The 24,125-nt window shown below is 43.7% G+C and overlaps 2 protein-coding genes across 20 annotated transcripts in view; both read left to right on the top strand.

The window, feature by feature from the left end:
- ROBO2 (roundabout guidance receptor 2) overlaps nucleotides 1-24,125 on the top strand; it is a 939,553-nt gene that overhangs the window by 49,856 nt on the left and 865,572 nt on the right. The gene's annotated exons all lie outside the window — the stretch shown is intronic.
- Nucleotides 536-5,165, top strand: LOC144327422 (uncharacterized). Its single transcript, XM_077926761.1, has 2 exons — nucleotides 536-1,202; nucleotides 4,591-5,165. Exons 1-2 carry the CDS (start codon nucleotides 536-538, stop codon nucleotides 5,163-5,165), a joined length of 1,242 nt encoding a protein of 413 aa, XP_077782887.1.

The following is a 24,125-nucleotide window of genomic DNA, read 5'->3' as shown; positions in this document are numbered from 1 at the left end:
GCCTTCTGCGGCCTAGCGGCCCGGCCGGGTGTTGTCTCCTTTTCCCCCATACCTTTGGGGGGCTTTTGGGGGGTGCCAAGGGGGTAATTGAGGCCTAGAGCCACTTACCTCGCCTCTGGGTGGATTTCCCTGGCTGCCTTCTTCCTTGCTGGGCATTTGTTGGAGCCATCTCGCCTCTTCTATAGCAGTGGGGACATCTAGCGGCCAGGCCCTGTAACTGCAGGGCCTGCTAGGAATTGAGTGGCGGCCTCTAGTGGCTGCGAGGTGCATTGCAGGGAATTTTCTTTTAATAGGTGGCGGCCCCTTGTGGACGTTGATATATTGCGTGGGCCGAATTACCTTCTGTTTCCTGCTGCCTTCAGTCACTGCCGGGCTTCTTTATAGCTGCTGCTGGGTATCCAATTAAATTTGTTTCAGCTGTTTGCTTAACATTAATTGACAATAACCTCTTTTATTAAGTTCAGTCTAATTTTGTGATTTTCAATTTTATTTTATTTTAATTTAAGTTTACCTTTCTTTTACACCAGCAGTAGGAATGGCCCCAAAGAAGGCAACAGCGAAGTCGGGTCCCGCCCGATCTGCAAAGCGGCCCATAAGAGGCCCGTCTCAGGCCTTACGTTCTCCTGAACCTGGCCGGTCATTGACACGCCTCCAATCCATGGCCTCTAGTTTGGCTGGCGACCCGGTGGCTCTGGCGAGGATGGAGGCGGAATTGGATGGTGTGATGCGTCGCTGCTCAACCCCGTCAACCTCTTCTGCTACGCCGGCTCCCCCCATGGGCGCTTCGTGCCCATCGTCATCATCCAGTGAAGAGGAGAGAGGGCCTTTGCCAGCCGGTGGTTACTTGCCTGACGTGCAACAGGCTCGGTCCACGGTTCGATCCGTGTCCCAGGCTGCTGCGACACGGGGCCGGGCTCCGTCCAGGGCCGGGGCCAGGAGGAGGGCTTCAGCCCGGGGTCACGTGGCGCGGGGTTCACCTGTTCAACCCCCAGTTGCGGGGAGGGCGATCCCTGGTCATTCACAGGTTGTGTCTTTCCAGTCACTTCCAGCCACTCCGCAGCAGGGCGACGCATCAGAGTCGTCGGTCGAGGACAGCCTCCCTCTCCCTCCGAGGGCCTCGTCGGGCGGCCATCGCCGCCGCAAGAAAAGCTCCAAGAGGCGTGCCAAGAGGAGACGTAGGGGCACTTCATCCTCTTCATCAGGTACTTCTTCCCAGAGTTCCAGTAGTGATGAGGAAGCGCCCCTTAAGCTATACTGGGGTTTCGGTGAAACCTCGGGGCTTCCAAAATGGGCTTGGGAACGGAGGGCCAATTCTCATAGGGCCAGGTATGGGGCGGTGCAAGACTGCCTTGAAGGGGTACTGGTGCCCGACGTAAAAGTCTCCACCAACTCGGCCAGGGATATTATCCCAGGGGCTCACCTGTCAGCTAAATTGCGTTCTAGGATATTGGATGGACGCTATGTTGATATATTCAGCCTAGCTCCTCCGTTGGAAGGCCAGGAGCCCCTGGATAGGGGCCCGCCAGTTGCAAAGAAGAGGACGGTAGTAGCAAAGGCTGATAGGACTTTCGAGCGATGGCTGGATAGTTTCCAGGTTTTTGCTGGAGTTGTGGCTGCGGCGTATCCTAGGAGATCCTTGCATCTATGGGTGTATCTATCCATAGTCCGCTCCGCCTTTACAATGGCTGGAGAATCTGCTGCTCTAGCTTACGACCAGAATTTTAGGCGTAGGGCGGCCAAGATCCCTACGGCCCGCTGGGATCGGAAGGACTTGGATGTCTGGACCACTTATGTGGCCCCCCGTATTGATAAGAAGGTCCCTGATACCCAGAAATTCAAGGTTGCCCCGACAAGGTTGGGCCGTAAGCCGTGCTGCTGGGATTTCAATAAGGGCAATTGCACTCGGCAGTCCTGTAAATACGCGCATATGTGTGACAGGTGCTCAGGGAACCATTCTGCTTCCGTGTGCATGGGAGGTCGCCGCCCCTTTCGGAAGGGAGGGGGCTCTCAGCAGCCCCCGAAAGTCGCTGCCCAAGCCCCGGCTGCGGGAGCAGGAAAGTAGTATGCTTTCCTCCTTGGCTTATACCCCGGTAAAGTTGCAGCCGCTACTATCGATGTTGGAATCATACCCTGATGCCAAATCGGCGTCCTACTTGCGCGACGGTTTTTCCTTAGGTTTTAGAATCCCGGTGGCCTCTACCCCGGTTGCCAAGAACCCGGCAAACCAAAAATCGATAAGGGACATGCCAGAGGTGGCGCGTAAGAAAATTGGCAAAGAATTAGCTTTGCGCCGTATGGCCGGTCCTTTCGCGGCCCCCCCTTTTCCCAATTTACACGTCTCACCTCTGGGTATAGTCCCCAAAAAAGCTCCGGGGGAATTTCGCCTAATTCATAATCTCTCACATCCTAGAGGCACATCAGTAAATGATGCGATTCCCCCGGAGCTTTGTTCTGTGAAGTACGCTTCTCTTGATCACGCGATCAAGATGATTCGGAAATTTGGACCGGGTGCCTTATTGGCAAAATGCGACATTGAATCAGCATTTCGCCTGCTGCCAATCCATCCAGACGATTTTTGGCTGCTGGGATTTCAGTTCGAAGGGGGATTCTATTTTGACAAGGCTATGCCCATGGGCTGCTCAGTTGCCTGCGCGGCTTTTGAGTGTTTTAGTTCATTCCTGGAGTGGGCCTTGCGTGAAAAAACCGGCCTACGCGGTGTCACGCATTATCTCGATGATTTTTTGGTCGCCTCGGCTGGCAATACTGGGGACTGCGTAGTGTTATTGCAGGCCTTCGCTTCCTTAACGGAAGATCTGGGTGTCCCTTTAGCGGATGGTAAGACCGAGGGTCCCTCTACGCAGCTGACTTATCTGGGTATCTTGTTAGATACCGTAGCTCAAACCTCCAGCTTGCCGCCGGAGAAAATAATCAATTTGAGAAAGGTTATTGAGGATATGATTCCTTTAAAAAAGGTTTCCTTGCGGCAGCTCCAGTCGCTGCTGGGCCATTTGAATTTTGCTTGCAGGGTGGTCTCCCCAGGGCGACCATTTTGCTCCCGCTTGGCTAGGCTTACCTCGGGTTTGCAGGCCCCGCATCATAGGGTGCGCCTGCCTGCTCAGGTAAGGGCTGACCTCGCTGTTTGGTTGGAATTCTTGGAGGAATTCAATGGGGTGTCATTGTGGCAGGACACTTTGAACCTGCACAATGACTTCCAGGTGCATTCTGATGCTGCGGGGTCCTTGGGGTTCGGTTTGTACTGGGACGGCAGGTGGTGTGCCGAACGCTGGCCCCCTGCTTGGCGGGGGCAGGCTATAACTCGGGACCTAACCTTTCTTGAGTTTTTTCCCATTGTAGTGGCAGTGCACTTATGGGTCGAGCATTTCAAGGATCATCGCGTTTGTTTCTGGACCGATAACCAGGCGGTGGTGAATGTACTGGCCAAGCAGTCTTCACGATCCCCTAGGGTATCTGCCCTTCTTCGGGCCTTTGTTTTGCATTGCTTGCGTTTTAACATTGTTTTTTCTGCCCGTTTTGTCCCGGGAATTTCTAACGAAATTGCTGATGCTCTGTCCCGTTTTCAGATGGAGCGTTTCAGGTCCCTGGTGCCAGTGGCTCGAGACCGTCCGGAAATTTTCCCGGATCATCTCTGGAACATTGGCAGACCTTAGTATTACAGGGAGTAGCTGCATCTGTTGCACCTTCTACCTTGAGATCCTATGAGAAGGCCTGGGCGGACTTTTTATCATTTAGTGGGCAGTCAGAGGGGGAAGTTACCACCTCCCATTCCACCTCTCAGGTACTCCGATATCTGGCACACCTATTCCAGCTGCGTCGGGCAGCTAGGACCCTGCGTCTGCATTCCGCAGCAATTTCCTTTTTTAATAAGGCATATTTTAACAAAGACCCGTGCGGGAAGTTTGTCGTGCGGAGGGCCCTTGAGGGATGGGGGCGGCTCACCCCTTCCAGGCCCATCTCCAGACGGCCCATTACATTTGAATTACTGGCGCAGATGCGTGCTAAACTGCGGAGCATCTGTTGGTCAAAATTTGAGGCTCGGCTATTTTCAGCAGCCTTTTCGTTAGCTTTCTTTGGGGCTCTCAGAGTCGGGGAGGTGGTCCTTGAGCCCAAACGGGACGGAGGTTCAAGGGGTTTGCTAATGCAGGATGTAAGTGTGTCTTCAACGGACCTGCAGGTTAATGTCAGGAATTCGAAGACAGACCAACTCGGCAGGGGCGCTGTTATTACGCTCCCGGCAACTGGTGAGAGTGGCCCTTGCCCTGTGAAAGACCTTACGAGGTACTTAGCCCTCCGTCCTGGCGGTGAAGGGCCCTTGTTCATTCATGAAAATGGCCGCCCGCTGGTGAGACATCAGTTTACTGGAGTGTTGCGTAAAGCCGTGGCGGCTTGTGGCCTTACGGCTTCCGAATTTGCCCCTCATTCCTTTAGGATTGGTGCGGCTACAACTGCAGCCCACTGGGGCTTGTCAGCAAAGAGGATAAAGGACCTGGGTCGGTGGAGATCGGATGCTTTCAGAGTCTATGTGCGGAAATAATGTGTTGTGGTACTTACATGTGTGTGTTTTTACCCTAGGTCGGGCTGCTATCCGTATCTGGATAGTAGGGCACAGTATTGTGCACTGGGCTGCGGACAGAGCTCGCCAGTCCGGTCTGGGTGATGGCCTGGGATTTCCGCAGCACGTACAAGTGTCCTGGATCTCCAGAAGGGGGATGCTGTGGAGGGAATTCTTACCCCTCATGCGAAGGCGCGTCTTCCAGTATGGCCCTCCTTCAGCGATCGTGGTGCAGCTCGGGGAGAACGATATGGTTTCTTCTTCCTGCTATGGGCTGCGCGCTGCCATTTTACAGGACCTTGGGGAGTTGGCGGCACGGGTGCCGTCCACTAAGTTAATTTGGTCACAGCTATTGCAACGCCGCATTTGGCGTGGTAGTCCTTGCCCAGCTGCCACCGAACGTGTAAGGAAGCGGATTAATTCTGCAGCAAGCAAGCTGGTGGTGAATCTGGGCGGGTCTGTGGTCCCTCACCCTTTGATTTCATTCAAGGCGACTGGGTTTTATAGGGATGACGGGGTTCATCTCTCCCCAGCGGGGAATGATGTGTGGTTGGATGCTGTGGTGTCCGGGCTGAGGGTGTGGCTTAATTTATGAGTGGTTGGCGGCGAGCGTAAGAGCTCGATTGGCGGTTAGGCATTGGTTAAAATTGGTAAATGGTGGAGGGGTATGGATTGGCTGTGCCTGCCCCTCCAATGCTGCTGCTGACGGGTATTCCGTTAAAGGAATTCTGAAGCTTACCATCCCCTTCGTCCAAACCCTGATGGCAGGGTGCGGGCCGCGTAAGCTTCAAGGGACATGCGCGGAGTAGCTGAGGGTCTGTGACGCAGCTCCTGCTGACTCTGTCCCGTGTTCCTCCGAGACTGACTAGGGAGTCAGTGCTGTCCCCCACGGCGGGGGGTGACAGATAGTCATAACCAATGCCTAAGCAACCACTCTCAATTTGTATGCAAATAAAGTTGTGGCCAAAATTATGCCAAAAACCTTAAACAAAAATCATGTGTGATGTCTGAGTTATTGGGGTAGGGGTTTTGGGGGACCTCAGCACGCAAAGCGTGTTCTCTTAAGAAAGGAGAGCACGTGTTGCGGATGGGGCCGAACAAAACCCTCAGTTAGTGACCAGGCCATTGATGGCAATGGCCAGGAGCAGATTGGAGGAAGCTGTTACTGGGGTAAATTTGATGTTGCCATTTTAGGGGAGGGATCTATGCCCCTATATATGCAGGGTCCACAGCTTTCTCTTTCTCTTTCGCTGTGGACATCGGATCTCCCGCCCGCCCTCCCTTGATTGGGCTTCCGCTTTGACCTTGCTCTGCCTGTCATGGGGTCGTTCGCATTGGTGCGGGGGCCCAGTAGGAATTTGTCCAATTGGCTGATTAGTGCGTGCCTTTTGGGTTTTGCCTACTGCTTAGCAAATCGTCACAACTTGTAAGGTTGGCGGTTAGGCATTGGTTAAAATTGGTAAATGGTGGAGGGGTATGGATTGGCTGTGCCTGCCCCTCCAATGCTGCTGCTGACGGGTATTCCGTTAAAGGAATTCTGAAGCTTACCATCCCCTTCGTCCAAACCCTGACGGCAGGGTGCGGGCCGCGTAAGCTTCAAGGGACATGCGCGGAGTAGCTGAGGGTCTGTGACGCAGCTCCTGCTGACTCTGTCCCGTGTTCCTCCGAGACTGACTAGGGAGTCAGTGCTGTCCCCCACGGCGGGGGGTGACAGATAGTCATAACCAATGCCTAAGCAACCACTCTCAATTTGTATGCAAATAAAGTTGTGGCCAAAATTATGCCAAAAACCTTAAACAAAAATCATGTGTGATGTCTGAGTTATTGGGGTAGGGGTTTTGGGGGACCTCAGCACGCAACTGGGAAGATGAATAAATGTGGTTGTGGGGAGACTATCGCCTCTTCTGCTGTTTATGTTTAGTGTTTTACATATGCATCAAGATGCTATACCTAAATAAAAATGCAGATGTCTTCCCATAACCATTTATTTTTCAGAGACCGAACTTATGACCTTGCAAACCATAAACATATTTCAGACCCACCATGCTTCTGAATGTGATTAAAGGAGAGTCATCATGTCACTAGCCCATAATGATGAGAGTCACAATGCAGACAGAGATTAATCGGCATACAGGGATGAAAAACGGGAATACAGCCCCAAATGCTGGCTAATTATTTGTGTGCATGTCTTAGCTATGCCTTACAGCAAAGTTGTTTTGCTTTACTTCATCTTGATATGCTGTGGCTTATTTACTAGCAAACCAAAGGAAAGCAGATGAAGAGTCTTAATAACAAGGCAAATCAAGTGCCAAATTTCAAATGCATAATTTCTCTTTAGGAATTCATTTTAGGAATATGTGATGTAGGCTAATCCTAAATTAAGTCATAGGTCACATTGAGACTATTGTGACATTTAGAATAGCTCTCACCGTGGCAAGCTTACAGGGTGACATTTAGATGGAACTTTTTAGAAATATATCACGGTCTACAGAAAGTACTGCAGAGGGAAGAAGATTTATAGAGCAGTGAGCCTATTATGCAGAACTGTAGATCTCTGCTGTCTACCAATGAGATGAGCTTTTTTGCTAATATTCACCAAGTGTCCTTTTGTCTTCTCCCTCTCCTTGTTGAAGTAACAATTCAACTTGATGGGGTCTTTTTTAATAGTTTGAGGGGAATACTAACATTCCCCTTTTAATCATGTTTTGCAGCTATTTGATGGTTAGAAAGTCATAGTTCCATTTTTGCTGCAAGCAGCACATTTGCACCAGAGACTGTTGAAGCAGCACACTCCTAACTATAATAATGTAGTTAAGAACTGAATAAGACACCCCGGTATACATTTACCATATGCTTGCATAGTGTATTTACACAGGAGGAAGGACAAAATAAATCAATGCAAAGTAATTTCAGGAGTGTGATATTACTCCTTCGAGTGCACTGTTATCCAGAGACAAATCTACTCTTTGGAAAGTGGAAAACATAAAAAGAAATGTATCAAATGCCTGCAGTTAACTTGTGTGTGTGTCAGGCTCTGTGAAATGACTATTATAAAACATTTACATGGTGCTGTAAATTTGCATGGCATTTTATGTAATGTAGATAGCAAAGCTTCCTTGAACTGTTACAACTTGAGGATCCTGTATAAGTGCTTGTCATGCTGTAATAAATTTGTGGAAACCTAGAACTTCTCACGTCTTGAGAGCATGCACATCGTGTTCTTTTAAAAATATTTCAAAGACTATGCTTCACACAGCTTCGCTCAATTTTCTTCTTCTGAAGTATCTAATAATGGCTTTTGAATGTAATATTTTTTGGCAAGTGCCTTAAATACAAACCCAGCAAAATACTTGAAGCTTTCAAACAAAGCAACAGCAGTCAGCACCAAGGATAGAGCAGTGTCACTGATTTAACCAACCAGTCCCATTTATATGATTTTTATTTTGGTATTAGGGACCATTTCCAGATACACTCTCAACAGAAAACATACTTTCCTCCATTTCCCACCAATTCTAACCAAGATGGCACAAGGCAGGTACCAATGCTTTAAATAGCGTTTGAAAGCAGTTAAGGTTGCATACTATTTAAATAATATACAGTACTTTGCTAGAAATATATTCTGTGTGGAGAGCCTTAATCTATCAGTACCAATATTGGGGGAAAGGAGCTTGATGAACGTAGGATACTGCCTTATAATGCAGAGGTTTTCAACCTTTTTTAGTCCACGGCTTCCTTGACCAACTGCATTCTTTCTGTGGTACTCCTGTGGGGCTCAGATGCCCAGTTATGCCACCCCTTGCCTGCAGAGCTGACAGCCTTTTTTCAAACCTTTATATATACACCAATAAGTAGATGTGCTAAGGCTAACATATAATATTGACTTGATTATTTCTGCTGAATTCACTCATCTCTCAGTGTGTTTGGAAGTTGGTATATTGTAATGAGTGCATAAGCAGAAGCACCAACCACTATGCAGTGCTGTTCCATATCCTTAGTGCTTAGCTAAAGTTCCGTGTCTTGTACAGTAGTCATTGTTTGTTACCTTGGAAACATTACTGTAGCAAATAGTTCTGCTTTGGAGGCCTGCCCTGCAAGTTCCACTGCCAGATCTCTAAAACTGTTTTATTCCAGGCCAGTATTGCATACACATGGGAGGTAGGAAGAATTAATTGAACTTTGAAATGAGAAGAAGTGTAGAGTAACATATGTGAAAAATATTTGCCATTTGCGTAAACAGTGCAAAATGGCCTGTTAACAGAATATTTTTTTCAGGGCTGTGACTGAATGAAATGTGGTCATCCATGTGTTGTGGCCCCAGACAAACTTCACTTGCCACACATCCTATTATTCTTTTAAGAAGCACAGGGCTGGGTTCAACTAACTGGTTCCACCAGTAGAAGCCCGCACAAGCACATCCTCTGGAACAAAAGGACTTTCCCCACTCTCCTCCCACTGTGTGCTTCCTCACCCAAATTAGCTTGGAGGGTTGGAAGAACCCTCAGAGCATCATGGAGGGGAGGGTAGATTGTTCCATCAGGCAAACAAATGCTTGCACCGAGAGAGCAATCTGCTTAGCGTTATGTTTAATTCTCCTACAGACTTGACTGCTAATAATGCATTTAGCTTCCCATCTAGTTTGGCCCTCAGGGAGCTTTCCAACCTGCGCCAGTCTTGGCTAGCTCCTCAAGAGTATTGAATAAGCCTCAAACCAAGCCACGCCATTGCCCGTGTAGCACATTATTAGGTGTGTTCTCAGTTCATTCATGGAATCAGCAGGAGTGATACAATTTGGTCAGCTTAATCAGGAAAACTTCTCTTTTAATATTTGGAAAGTTCCGATTACTCAATTTGTCACTTGGCTTTTACACAAATGTGTCACAATCTCATTAAATTTCTGCCACTGGACTTTATTGCTTTAATAATCTGTTGTAATATTTATGAAATGCTTTGATGGATCTTATTGGAGCCATCATGTTATCCATCACAAAATACATTATATTACAAAACAATAAATCAATCACTTTGAAAAAGGCTAAAACAATGAAACTAAAATTTGAGATGCATATATCATTAATATGAAAAAAGATTTTAGCTGGCTTACAATGAAGGGTTTTTTCTTTTTCTTTTGGTTCCTGATGCCAATCTAACACCTTTTGTTGTCATAAAAAGCAATCTAACTTTCTTTGTCTTTACAAATACCTGTTTTTCAAAGCCATAAAATTATGTGATATAAGACTACTCAGGAAGGGATAAATAGAATTAATTGTTGTTTGGTTAAAGCTGTGTTCCATCTTTCTTCCATCGTAGAACTCAAAGCAGCACAAAAAAGAGTTTACTAGACTGCCTGCCATCCAGATATTAGCAAATCCACACCTGCTTATTTTCTGTAAACCTGCTGCCTTCAGATCGCACTCATAAATATATTTCCACCACCCTATCTACACCTTGGGAATGACTTCAACTGGCTGTCTAAACCAGGTGACGATAGCCAGTGTGTCTCAACCCCTCAGTGAGTTAGGGACTTCCCCTGCATGCAATGACAGGCGCTGGCAGATTGAGCAGATGAGGCCAATACTGGGTCCAATGGTCAAGAAGGTGATTGATGTCTGCACATGCTGTAGAGGCAATTGAAGGGCAAGTGGGACTTATCAACCTGGAAACGTAGTCTATGTAGGAGAAGGAAAACTGATGCTAAACTTCCCCAGATGACATCAGGGAAGCATACATGATATTCTCCCACCCACCCACCCTGATATTTTAAGCAGGTAGGTTAGCCTGGGAGATAGTGATTAGCCCAAGGTGATTCAATGACCTTCATGACCTGGTGGGAATTTAAGCCCTGGTCTGCCTGGTCACACTAACCATCCAGAACACATCAGCTCTAATACTGAATACTGAAATGTAGTGCTCTGGCACAGTATGGTATTTCCAATATGATAGCTAATCACATATGTAATTACTAACTACGTGGTTCTAAAATGATTGAAACTGGTTGAGACTCAGACTAGTTTTTATATAACACTGAAATTAAGCCTATTATGTTAATCAAATTATTATTTCATTTTCTTGACATAACTTTCTAAGAGTTAGAAAAACAGTTGATGTTCAATAATTGAAATAAGTAATACCAGCTGTAGAACTTGAAATAATATGAAACAGAAAGCTCCAGTTTCTATCCTAATTATGCCAAGAGAAGCACATTCTATAGTTGTAAGTAATAAGAGGGTTCATGGCATGAGCTGTAAAATAGGTGAAATAAAAGGTTTAAATGAATGTCAAAAGCAGTCATAGGTTAACTTTTATTACTGCAGACTATTAATTTTAGTACTGAAACTGTGTGCTATAGCTTAGGATTTCCCCCCATCTCCACTTTCAATATGATTGGAGGGCTAAACATGTTCTAACTTTGTCAGTAGGTATGGGGGATAAATTCAGTTTGTTTTTCATTTTAATGTGAACCTACTGAATTAATGTCACCCCAAAATACATAAACTAAAACACAGCTGTTCTTCACAGTTTGCACTTCTCTAAATTTTGAGGTGCAGTTCTCCAGAAATTTATACTAACCTGTGTATTTTAGGAGAAAGTGTTAATAAAAATGCCTATATTTAAACATTTCTGTTTCACCAAGCCTTTGGCTCTTAATTATCTGTGGCCTTCTTGGATGGGTGAGATGTTTTAATCATGCCTTTTAAAAATAGGATTGACCTTTATATTATTCTTTAGGAGGGGGTTCTGCTGATTTTAATGTATGTGTTTGCTATTTATATTGTCAGTTGCTTTGAGGGGTGGTTGTTATTTTTTTTGTAAAAAGCAACCAAAATAATTAATAATGATTTTAGTGAATATCATATACAAATATTCATTGCACCAGGCAAAACTGTTTGCTGAAATTTGTATAGGAAATATTACCAAAAAGAAAATGTAGGCATTTGGAGAAATGCTCCCTAAAATGCTGGCAGATTTTCACAGGATCTTTTTAAAAACAATACTAATAACAGATTGATGCAGAAAAGTGGTGAATGGAATTCAAGATTTAAAGGGGGGGGCAGAGAAACTAAGAGAAATTGAAATTGGCAGGGGGTGTTGGGGTTGGGTTTTTTTTGCCCATCCTACTTGTCCAAAAAGTCTGGGGAGAAGGTCAGACTCACAGTTTGCAGCAGTTTTGTACTTCATGCTACACTTCATGCTGCACTTCTGCAGACATTTTCTCTGCATATCCCTTGTTAAACAAAACACTGCATTTTCTTGAAGATGGCCATATACTTTTCCAAGTTGGCTTCAACTACTGTTCTTTTGGCCAGTGACATGTTGGGCATAAGCTTTGGGAAATATACCCTGTTGATATCCAGCATGCTCCTGTGGCCATTCTCCTCTAGACTTGGCCAAATGCATGTTGTGCAAACACAATTCCTAAAAACATAACAGGTAGCAGGCATATCCCATAAAGCTCTTTGTTAAAGCTTTCTATTGGTCCCTCAGCTGAATTCCTGTTCAAGCCATGACAATAAATTAGTGTTGCTTTATGGCACACACATATTTTTTTTGAAAGAAAAATGGACCATATTTATATTTTCAACCGAACAAAATGTGGTGAATCATATTGAGCACGCAATCCTCATGAGTACTAGGCCATACCAGTGCTTTTATTAAACTTATTGCATTCTACATAACAAGCTAAGACCTTACATTGGAGTGTTTGTTTTTCACTGAAATTACTTTTTCAGATTAAGAAGCAATAACCAAGACGAAGAAGAAACCCAGAAATGAGAAAGGTTGACAGCTGGGACAATAGCTGTGAAGAATAGAGATGGAAATGCAGCATTTTTCAGTTAATGCCTGTATTGGATAGCAAAGTTTAAACTGTAATCCAATGGAAAAGAATTGTTGAAACTTCATCATTTTGCAGCTTGGTTGGGCTCAGCTGCCAAGCTGTCTTACCTGGTTCTGTAACTTACAGCTGTTCCTTGGTGTCTCATGCAAGTCTCCACATATGGCCTACATTAATCATCAAGACAGATTATGGAATTCATGTACAGATATTAGAAAAGCCAATACTTCTGTCAGGTCCAATCTGCACACCTGTTTGCTGCAATTTGTTATCACTGTTATGTGATGATTAATAACACATTTAAATTGCTTTGATAACATGTCTAAATTCATAAATCACCTGAAACAATGGCAATGGGGAATTAACAACAGAACTCGTTAATGATGTGATCTATGGTGTGAATCCTTTCCAAACCTATATATTAAAAGGGAGTCAGAAATAAGACAGAAAGATCTCTGGTGACACCTTGACAGAGGGCATTGTTTCACTGGGCAAGCTGCAATACTTGCACAATTCTAGCCCATAAATTGAAACTAAAAGGTAGATTTTTAAGTTAAGCCATTCTATAATGAAATTATATGAGATTTCTTACATATTTCAGCAGTGACCACATTCAGATGTTTCACAGTATATATAACAGAACTAGATAATCACATTGGGTTGGATTCAGACCAAGTTAGTTGAACTTGTTCCCACTGAAATGAATGGGAGTTAAAGGAAGCCATGACTAACCCAACCAAGTGATTTCTAGGGATAATTAACTAAACAATTGTTTTTCTTCATTGTGATCTGCATCTTTTGTCTAGCATAGTAGAAACCTAGGTCATCCTACCTAAATGCTGTCAGTATTCTTACCAGAGGACTCAGGTTTGACTCTTAACTGGATTTTTGCATAGTGAAAGATTATCACCATACTTTCTCCCAACACAGAGGTGATGCCACACAAGAGTCACGCACACCACACCAACACTGGATCATGTAATTGCCCAATTCAATAATTTCTTTCCAAGAAAACTTGGTTTAAGTGGGATATTATCTGTGAAGTGAAGAGGAACATAGAAAGCAGGTGTATACCGAGTCAGGCCATTGGTTTATCTAGTCTACACTGGCGATGACTGTTTCAGACAGGAATTTCTCTCCCAGATGATTATGCATTTACTTTCTACATTTCTAACTTTCCCTAACCAACTGGTCCCAGGATGGAAGTGCAACAAAAAAACAATTGACCTTGGTACCTTTTGCATGCAAAAAGTGTGTTCTGCCACTGAGCTATATGGCCTTTTCCCATGGAATGAGATAAGGAAATGCACTGCTTCCCCTCTGCATAAGAAACAAATGAACTGGTGTTCAGACTTGAGCCTAATGTTGTTCAACCACCAGAAGATGCTCCTTGTGGACAAAAGCCTGACCACTGACATATCATATAAAATATGCATTTGTAGCCATTTTGTGGGCATGTTCAGGATGGGTTAAGGAAAAGTAAACTCAGAGGCATCCCTAATTTGAGTGCAGTCTGTTTTACCTCTCACAGTGTCACACAGATTCGACTTATCAGCCCCACCCCTTTCAGGTTGGCTCTATCAGATTATGTAAATCTCTTGTGATGCAAACTAGACGTTTTTCAGAAGCCTGATCTTTGAAAGCACTTTGAGATGGGAGGGTCTGTCCTGTGTATAGGAATGTTGCTTTGGTGTTACTGGATATTTCTGTTCTCCAAATGCCATCTGAGCTTTTTGACATTTTGGCTGCAATCTATTCAGAAACAATTAGCCATGGAATGGAGACTCTGGGTTTTAGCTAAAGGCATCATTAACTGCTCTGAAGGCAGTAATGCAGCAGTACTTCGCTGACTTTTAAATTACCCTGTGAGCAGCTATGAAGATGTCTGAGATAGCATTTTCCCTAAACTAATTTCCTGCAGACACTCCTTTCACTGTCTCATTTCACTCCATCACTTCCCCTTTCATTATCAAATGGGTTGAACCAGGCTTGAAATACAAACTACCAGAAGACAGATAAGTGCTGTGGGAACTGCTGAAGTCTACATGGGGAAAACACATTACAGCATTGATTTTGCAGATTTCAAAGGGCATGTGGAGTCAGCAGGTTTAATTTCATCCTATAAACATATTAGTGACAAGACTAGGAGTATTTAGTGTTCTGTTCAGAACACCAAGGACTTTCTTTTCTTGGGGATGTGAAGCTTCTACTCAGTAAACTCTGAGAGACAAATAATTTATTTTTTTCTCCTTTTACAGTAAGCCATTAAAGCACTGTCTGTGAGAGGCCTCATGTCACATTACAATTAGGAATGAGAGGATTTCCTCCTGTTCTGTTCATTTACTGTTCCTCTAGGTCACTGGGTCCTGCATTCATTCCTCCTGAATTCTTGTTTAACTAGAAAAATTTCTAGCTAAATAATTGCTATAATTGGGCCATAAGCAGTTTACCACATTGTTACCACATGCTCTCTATTACACACCCCTCTCTGTTGCCAGGGTCCATATCTGCTTTGTAATGTGATCGTATATCTGGTTGCATCAATATTTTTCTGTTTGGGGTTTCACTGAGGGGGGAAATGTACTCCTGCACACTAATAAGACAAAGAGGTTTGATCAAAGTATGCACAATCACCTTAAGAGTTCTTCTCATAGTGTGTTGCGTGTGAAGACCCCCAAACCCTTTCCAAAATAAATCACACAGGACACAGAATATTTGTTTAAGATTTTTGGCATTAATTTGGCCACAACTTTATTGTTTACAGCACATGAGTGGTTGCTTAGGCATTGGTTCGGACTACCTGAACCTGCACCGGCAGGAACAGGGCTGACAACAGGAACCTCCAGAGGTCAGTAAGGAAAAACATACTGGGAGAGCACAGAGGTGGATTTCCGCCTCTTAATTCACCCCAGATGCTCCCAGGAACTCTGGCATGGCCCTACCCCTGAGAGGGGATCGGACAGAGCAAATCGAGCCCCTGGATCCCTTTAATGGAATTCCCTAGCAGCAGCAACAAAAAAATGAGGGGCAGGCACAGCCAATTCGTAATCCCCTCCACCAAAGAATGAACCAATGCCTAACTGCCAACCTTATAAAGTTGTGATGATTTGCTACACGGTAGGCAAAAACCAAATGACACCAGCCAATCAGCCAAGTTGCAAAATTCCTACCGGTCCCCTGCTCCAAAAACAGACAACCGCTAGACAGGCATAGCAAGGTCAAAACCCACAACCTTAAACTATAGGGAGTTAGGGCGGGAGTTCTACTGCACGATGCGAAAGAGAAAGTACTTCACCTCATGCAGCCCCTTAAATAGCCCCTTAGTTGCCAATCAAACCCCAGCCGACAGAAAATTTTCCTCAGTAGCAAAGAGGCAACCAATGAGGTGTGGAGGTCATCCAAACGGGCCCGCCCCAGCAACAAGAAGGCAGTTTGGTGATCTCACCGCAACACATGACTCTCCATGATTTGAAAGACACGATTTATCAATGCACACAAATGCAAATGTGCATTGAGAAAACACCTGGATACAATTGTTCTAGCAACAGAAGATTTAGGGAAGCTGCCTTACACCAAGTCAGGCCATTGGACCACCTGGCTCATTGCTACTGCACTAACTTGCAGTGGTTCTCCATGAGTTCAGATGGGGACATTCCCGGTTTTACATTGAGGTGGTGGGGCTTAAAGAGGGGACCTTCTGCATGCAAAGCACAAGCACTTCCACTGAACTACAGTTCTTCTGATCCTTGTGAACACATCTGAATGGTCTTCCTGTGTGTTTTAACAATGTGGTAATGTAGGAAGAGAAAGAAGCACAGCAACTGAAATAACTCATTGATTCCACTTCGGAAAGAAGAGCAGATAATTTGGAGCTCCAAAATCCAGGGGGAAATTTGGATCTGGGGAATTTTATAAGCATCCCCCAACACTATGTAATTTGTATCTCTTACAAAATGGTGGAAAGGGGTCAAGCAGGTGTTTGATAGACCACCAAATGTAGGTGTTTGATAGTCCTTTGTATGTACAGTATGCACATCATACTTAACTATGATTATCTTGATGCTGAACAGACATACTGCATTGTGTATTACACTTTCTCAACAAGACCATCTGAAAAAAGCTGTTGGAGGTTAAGCTGAGGCTTGAACATGAATACAGTGGTGCCTCACAGGATGAAATTGATTCGTTCTGCGAGTTTTTTCGTCTTGCGAATTTTTCGTCTTGCGAAGCACCACTGTATTAAGTCTGCAGTAATTTTAAGAAGTGGCCCCAACATTCTCCAGCAGGCTACCACACCACGTGCTATGAGTTGCTCCTCGAAGTCAAGTTGCAACTGCACCTCTAATGCACCCTGGGTATTAACGGTTTTAAGAAAAAGGAAACAAACTTGCAAGACGTTTTCGTCTTGTGAAGCAAGCCCATGGGGAAATTCGTCTTGCGAAGCAACTCAAAAAACCAAAAACCATTTCGTCTTGCGGGTTTTTCGTCTTGTGAGGCATTCGTCTTGCGAGGTACCACTGTAGTAGAATTCTATCCTGAGTAGTTTGGCCTTAATGGTGGATTTTCCAAGGCTGGATACTTAGAATCATAGAGTTGGAAGGTTTTCCAACCCTCTACTCAGTGCAGGACCTGTGATGCAGATACAGCTGCTGTTTCCTTGATAAATAGCTGCCTAGCCCCTGATGGAATACATCTAGCAAGGGAGAACCCGCCACTCTTACTATGAGGATGTATCTCTCAATGCTTCTCTGAAAACTGCTTTCCTGCAATTTCTAGCTATTAGTTCTAGCTATGCCCTCTGGAGCAACAGAGAATAAGTCCATCTTCTGCAATAGAGAGAAAATGTCACATTTTTAAAAAGCATACTGGCTCCTTCAGAAGAAAAAGCAGTTGCAGGACTTTGATCTGGATCAGGGAGCCACACCACCAGTTTCCTGCTGAACATTTGCATCAGCTACTGTTTGTGGTAGACTCTACAGCACCTTTCAGGGCCAAATAGCTGGTTGGTGGGAAAGGGCATCTGGTAGGAAACAAACGGGTGCCCAATCCAGACTAGGATTGCTTTCTGGCTCAGGATCTCAATGATTGCTTTTCCTTCAAAGTAAAAGTGGTATGTTTAAGCATTCTTTCCCCCTCCCTTTAAGTATGTATAATGTACGATGTGCTTTGGCTCATAGTACAAAGGAGACAGCTTTTACACCTGCTTCTTGGGTCTTCCACGCTTATGGAGACACGGTGATGTTCTCTCAATCAGTTTAATTTTTTTCCTTTGTGATTCTGATTTGTTAGGGCTCAGAATGTTGTTCTGGATGGTTTCCCTTCAGACTTACTTGGAGATTAACTTACTATCTTCCCAGTGTTTCCTTACCATTATTTAAAGGTAAAGGTAAAGGTACCCCTGACCGTCAGGTCCAGTCGTGGACGACTCTGGGGTTGCGGTGCTCATCTTGCTCTGTAGGTCAAGGGAGCCGGCGTTTGTCTGCAGACAGCTTCCGGGTCATGTGCTCAGCATGACTAAGCTGCTTCTGGCGAACCAGAACAGTGCACCGAAATACCATTTACCTTCCTGCCAGAGCAGTACCTATTTATCTACTTGCACTTTGACATGCTTTTGAACTGCTAGGTTGGCAGGAGCAGGGACTGAGTAACGGGAGCTCACCCCGTCAGGGGATTCGAACCGCCGACCTTCTGATCGGCAAGCCCTACTATTTACTTCATTAGAAATAAGTTTTAACATATTAGATCAGCCATCTGTTGCCTAGAGGCTGCAATCCTATAAATATTTGCCTGTGAGTAAATCTCTTTAAATTCAGTGGGGCTTATTTCTGAGTAGGCAAGCATAATATTAGTCCTGCTTCCAATGAAAGTAGTACTGTATAGGTTTGCACCATTCTGGTTTCTGTATAACACTGAACTAATAAGCAATGTTTACAGTTAATATGCCAAAAGGGGGGCGTGTTTTGCAAAATATTTGAAAATAAGAGACACCCATAGCACAGAAAAACTTTATGACACAAGAGTTCTTAAAACTGATTTAAACACGCCTTGATAAACTGTAGCCTCACTTAAGCTCGTTTATTTCTATAGGGGGAGCCTGTACTCCATCTGATGAAACAAGCCCTGTTGTGCATTGAATTTAAAAGAAATATGTTCACTTCTACTGGCATGACAACCTGAACCCCCTGGGTGACATCCAAACTTATGTAATTGCAAGACCTCGATGACATTAATCATTCAACCACAAATTGAGTTTCAAACTTAAGAAGTATTTGTCTTCCTTTCAACAAATATAGCACTCCTGAATACATAATGACCTCAGATGTTTGCTGGGCTTTGTCAGAAGGGGGAGCTATGTGGAAAAGGAAGAAGGAATTCTCTGAAAATAATTCATGGCAGTAGGATAGTTCCTCGTAACATAAACATTCATTTCACTGAATTAAAACATTGTGATTTTTGGTGAGGCAGCTAGGTCACTTTTCTGATGTAGGTTTTACATGTTTCCAGTTAAAATGGTAGCAAACCTGTATGTTAGGAAAAAAAGGGTTGCCGAACACACAGTATTCCAAAGATAATTGAAAGGAATCCTTTTGCATTACAAAATATGTATGTACCTTAAGAGCATGCATATGACTCATGAATGAGAAATCTTCTCTGAGAAACATATGGCGGCTGATAGACTTCTGATAAATGGTCCCATTCTGAAATAAAGATCTCTTGGGTGCAATTCAAAATTAGTTTAGGAAACAGACGTGGTTCTTGACGTAAATCTATTTTCTGCATCCTGAGAGATTATCAGGATGTATGTAGGAATTTCGATGTGTCTTCCAAAATGTTAACAGCCTCCTAAGGGAATTATTCAGGTACAATGAATAGTATTCATCAGATGAAATTCTGAACCAGGAAATGATAACCTGTATTGTGCTGATTTTGTGGCTGGCCATTTTCTCCAGTATCAACACAACCCTTTCATTCGGAAATTCCTGAGAATACAATACAGACAATGTTCATTTCTGTATGTTCTCCATTGCTGTCCTATTTTTTTAAATACAGTCATACCTTGGGTTACAGACGCTTCAGGTTGCGTGATTTCGGGTTGTGCACAGCGCCAAACCCGGAAGTACAGGAACGGGTTACTTCGGGGTTTCAGCGCTTGTGCATGCGCAGACGCATTGAATTGCGACCAGCGCATGCGCAGACGCGGCGCTGTGGGTTGAGAACGTGCCTCCCGCACAGATCACGTTCACAACCCGAGCGTCCACTGTATAGCATAATATTTAAGCTTTAATTGCATTACAACCCTTCCATTCACTATTAGCACCATCGTCTCCTGCGGTTGAGCCATGAGCAGTGGTGATTGTGCTATCTAGCCCTCTCAAGTCCTAGTGGAACTTGTTGCCCCAATACTTTTCTCCTCCTGCTTTTCAAGCAATGCAGTAGGGGAAAGACTTGTAAAAAAAAATATGATGCATCTTTATTAGAGCTTCCTCTCTGTTTTAGAACATAAGAACTCAGTGGAAAAATTTAAATGCAGACACTAGCACACAAAACAAAGAAACATTTTCCTTAGAGAAACAAGGAAGCATGATCTTAGAAGCTTCTTTGGTGATCACTCATAGCTGAATAAGATTGTCTTCCATAAACACAGTTGGGTTGGGTTTTTGGAAGACACCTGTGCATGAATTTGTTTTATGTGTGTAGATCAGTGCACACTGACCGATGCACAGTCTTCGCAGTAGGGCTCTGTTCTGATGGCATGAAGTAGTCATGACAAACCTGTAGATTCCTATCTGCTGCAGCCTTCATCCGCCTTCATAGCCGTTGTAACATACCGCTTGTTATCATCTGCCTGTTCTGCCTTTGAGGACTTCTTGGATCATTCTTTGTCTAGCTCCTTCCCTTTGACTTTACTGCCTTGGGTGACCCTGCTGGGAGTATGAGATTCCCGACGGCTTCACTCACAAGGGTCATAGGAACATGCAAGGGCACTCAGCACGACAAGGTGATGATCCAGCGAGTGGGATCTCATAAGCAACGTGAAAAGCTGTCTTATACTGGCTGAGACCATTGGTTCATGTAGCTCAGTATTGTCTACACTGACTGGCAGCAGCTCTCCAGAGTTACAGAAAACACTCAGCCATACCTAGAGATGCCTGGGATTGAAACTAGGATCTTTTTGCATGCAAAATATGAAGATCCCTAAGTGGGTGCATCTATATAAAACCATCATTTTTAAGACACCATAGTCATTGAGAATTAATGTATGTTTTCTAATTTGTGAGATACTTTTCTTTCCTTCTTTCTACTAAAATAAGCATCATCATTTGAGATTGCTGCTTGAAATGCCAGTGCTGTAACTTAATTATTCCTTTGCACATTAAATAATGATTTTAATAAAAGTGTAGAGATCATGTTCCCTTCTGAAAGCTATTACCTTTCAACTGTTGGCATATACCTCTTTATCTTCAAGGGAAAGTGAACAACATCTCATATTTTTCTTAGACGTTATATGAAAGCATTAATTTCCTTCTGCTGCCTTGACAGGACTCCAGTGCTGTGGGGCAACTTAATGCAAAATGATCACATTTTCACTCATAATCAATACAGCAGTGCGGCGGTGGGCATCTATTTTTCAATCCAGCACTCAGTAAAGGCAGAGATGGCAGTGGGTTTTCTTCAAAAGGTTTTGTTTTGAATGCATATATAGATATATCAAGTGACTGACTGACCAAGTGATTACTCCAGTCCTGTGGGGGCACTGACAGATTGGAGCAAACCAGATATTTGGGGTTTTTTTCCTTGCACGTCCCAATGGGATAATTTGGCAACCTGTCAGTTTACTTAAAAAGCAAGCCATGTAACATACACAGCAGGTTTGCCTGTGATATTCAGTTCTTGTAATCTCTCTCTCCTGTGGCTTCACCTTCCAAAATACCCATGGCATTAAAACATAAACAGGACAGTATAGGCTGGATAGGGTAGTAGGATGAAAAATGTGTACATTTTAAAGGCTAGCTTTCTGATCTCATAATAGCATTCATTCATTCATTCATTCAAGAGATTTCTGAACCTGCTGTTCACCGTAAGGTCCCAGGGTGGCTTACAGTCATATGGTCATATATACTATTAAAATCTAATAAAAAAAAAACCAGTATGTACATCAAACAGCAGAGGTGGCCCCACAAAAATCTCACAAATCCATAGCATTTGAATGAATTCTAGAGGAAGATTTTGCCTTCTTTTAATATACCACTGATTATTTGCAAGTCACCATCTCTAGTCAGGACAGAAAGGTGAGATCTGGGGACAAAAAAAAGAGATCACGTTAAAACAAGAGCCACAGTTCATGACAAAAGTTCAGAGATTAGCAAAACTGGGAAGATGAGAACAGGATTACAGAGGAACAGGGAGGGGGGGGGAGAGAGAGAGGTAGGTAGGTAGGTGAGGTGAGGGACAGATGGGGCAGAGAAAAAACAAGGGGCCCTTCAAGGCAGTGTTTTTAGTGTGCAGTTATGAGGATTTGTGCTTCTACTGGTATTGGAATGTTACATGCAACCCTGCTTCCTCCATTGTTTCCGTTTGCAACTGTTTTGGGGCAGACATACTGCTTTATTTCCAGTTATTACATGTCCAGTAATTTCCTGCTGAAATTCTGTCAGTTTATGTACCCCAAATATTCCAGGGTTTTTTTTAATCTCACTTTTTGTGTTATAGTGCTAATAAAGCAGAATGATGTGTGGAGAATCCAGTATAAATCTACAACTAAAGTGCTATTATTGCATCAGTCACATGTTGCAGAGTATACTTGCGAAGGAAAAAAAACTCAACAGCAGTCTAGAAAGGCACACAAAGAGATTGGCTCCATTGGTACCCATAGATGATTCCCTTGAAATGCAAATAGCCTTGGAGAGGTGGCCTCTGTTGGGACTGTGATGGCAGAGAGAGAAAGAGTTAAACTCCTTTCTCTGCTTCCCAAGGTCCCAAGACTGCTCAGACTGTTATTTCAACTTTGAGACTATTCACTCTTTGAAAATTATGTTCAAAATGGCTTTGGCTTTTCTTCAGAAAAACTACAATTGAGCATAGAATGTCTCCATAGAAGGAATGTCTTTTTTCTCTCTTACTAATTGCTTCGTCAAAATAGAGAGGAAGCAAATACTTCTGCATTTCCTCTTAAGAAGAAGCATAGTGTTTATGCCATCTGGATGAAGGGCCAACCACTGCAGCCTAACTTTTTGTGAAGTAAGTTAATTTCTGTAGTTGGATTCAACTGTCTGCTCTTGTAAAACTGTCAAAGTTCCCTCTTCTAGACATTTGCAGTCTAGTAACCAATAGCAGGTATATATCCCAGAATAGTTTGGTCAAGTTAGATAATAATTTTGCTGATTTTATGCCCAGTAAAACCTGCTGGATAACTTTTGTCTTGCAGTTCTCTTTTCCAATATTCTGTAGAAAATCTGGCACAGTTATCACAAGAATGCAAATAGCTTGGCTCAAAAAGTTGAAATATCAGAAGAGTGCAGATAGAAGCCTGTTTGTGTGCGTTGACTTATGAACAAATTTGTCAAAAGCAAAGCCAGTTTAGGGATGTCTGCCAAATCTTTTTGATTCGGATTCAGAAGTGACAAAGCTGCAATTAAAGGTGGTCCAAGTTCAGTTCTTTTTTATTTTATCATTACAGGGCTGGATCCAGTCTTGCAATCTTTTCCTTTGTTTATAGGAAGGTCACTACTGTTGGAAACAGTACGCTCCAGTTTCTGGGCATTGCAGTGGGGAGAGTGCAGTTGTGCTCATATTCTGCTTGTGGACTTCCCAAAGGCATGTGGTTGGCCAATGTGAAAACAGAATGCTGGACTACATGAGTCTTTGGCTTGACCCAGCAGGGCTCTTCTTATGTGCTAGAGAATCGTCCAATAGTTAAGTTGTGAGCAATAGACATTTCAATAGAAATAGCATATTTTTGCTGTTGCATTTGGATCAGCACCATACAAATAAAGCACTCCAAACACACATTTAAAGACCAAGACTGCCGCTAAATAATCATTGGAACTGTAGTATGATAAGGGGAAACTACACTTCGCAGGAGATATGAATCTTTATGAGGCAAGTGTAGAGTTATCGACCCCAGGAGTGCCTTGAAATGGCCAATACTGGAATGGTGTGGGGGAATAAACTGCAGAATCAAATCTGTAAGTGAAAGGAATTTATTTCATCTGCAAGTTTGCCCTTCCCTAGCTAGGATTTTCGGTTCGTTTTTTTCCTCCTAGATATACCTGAGAGTGGAAATAAACCTGGGAGGGTTTTTTAAAAAAAAATCTTAAAAACAAGTACAGTGTATGTCAATGTAGCATTTCCTCTCATCGCATAACATGACCACCAAAGTCTTCAGGACATATTCTGAAATAAAAGGCAGTGTGTTTTTAAAAAGTCATGAATCACAGAATTGTAGAGTTGGAAGGGATCCCAAGGGATAAGGAAGATAAGGTTAGTTCTGGAGGAACAAGTAAAGTAGCAATGCTAGAAGATGGTTGTTGTGTCTGAAATAACAGGTTGAGAAATTCCCTTTGGATGTTTGCCAGTTAACAGAGAGGATTAATATTTCCTATTTATTTAACTTGATCTTTGTAATATAAACCTGGTGAGGGGAACCCTGAGAACAAGCTTCCAGGAGCCACATGCCAGTGGTAGGTGGGGTCAGAGCAAAAATGGGTGGAGCCATGAATGTAA

The sequence above is a fragment of the Podarcis muralis genome, chromosome 4 (assembly GCF_964188315.1).
Source record: "Podarcis muralis chromosome 4, rPodMur119.hap1.1, whole genome shotgun sequence".
NCBI lineage: Eukaryota > Metazoa > Chordata > Lepidosauria > Squamata > Lacertidae > Podarcis > Podarcis muralis.
Note: the sequence above shows the minus strand (reverse complement) of the source record. Positions and strands in the feature narration are given on the sequence as shown.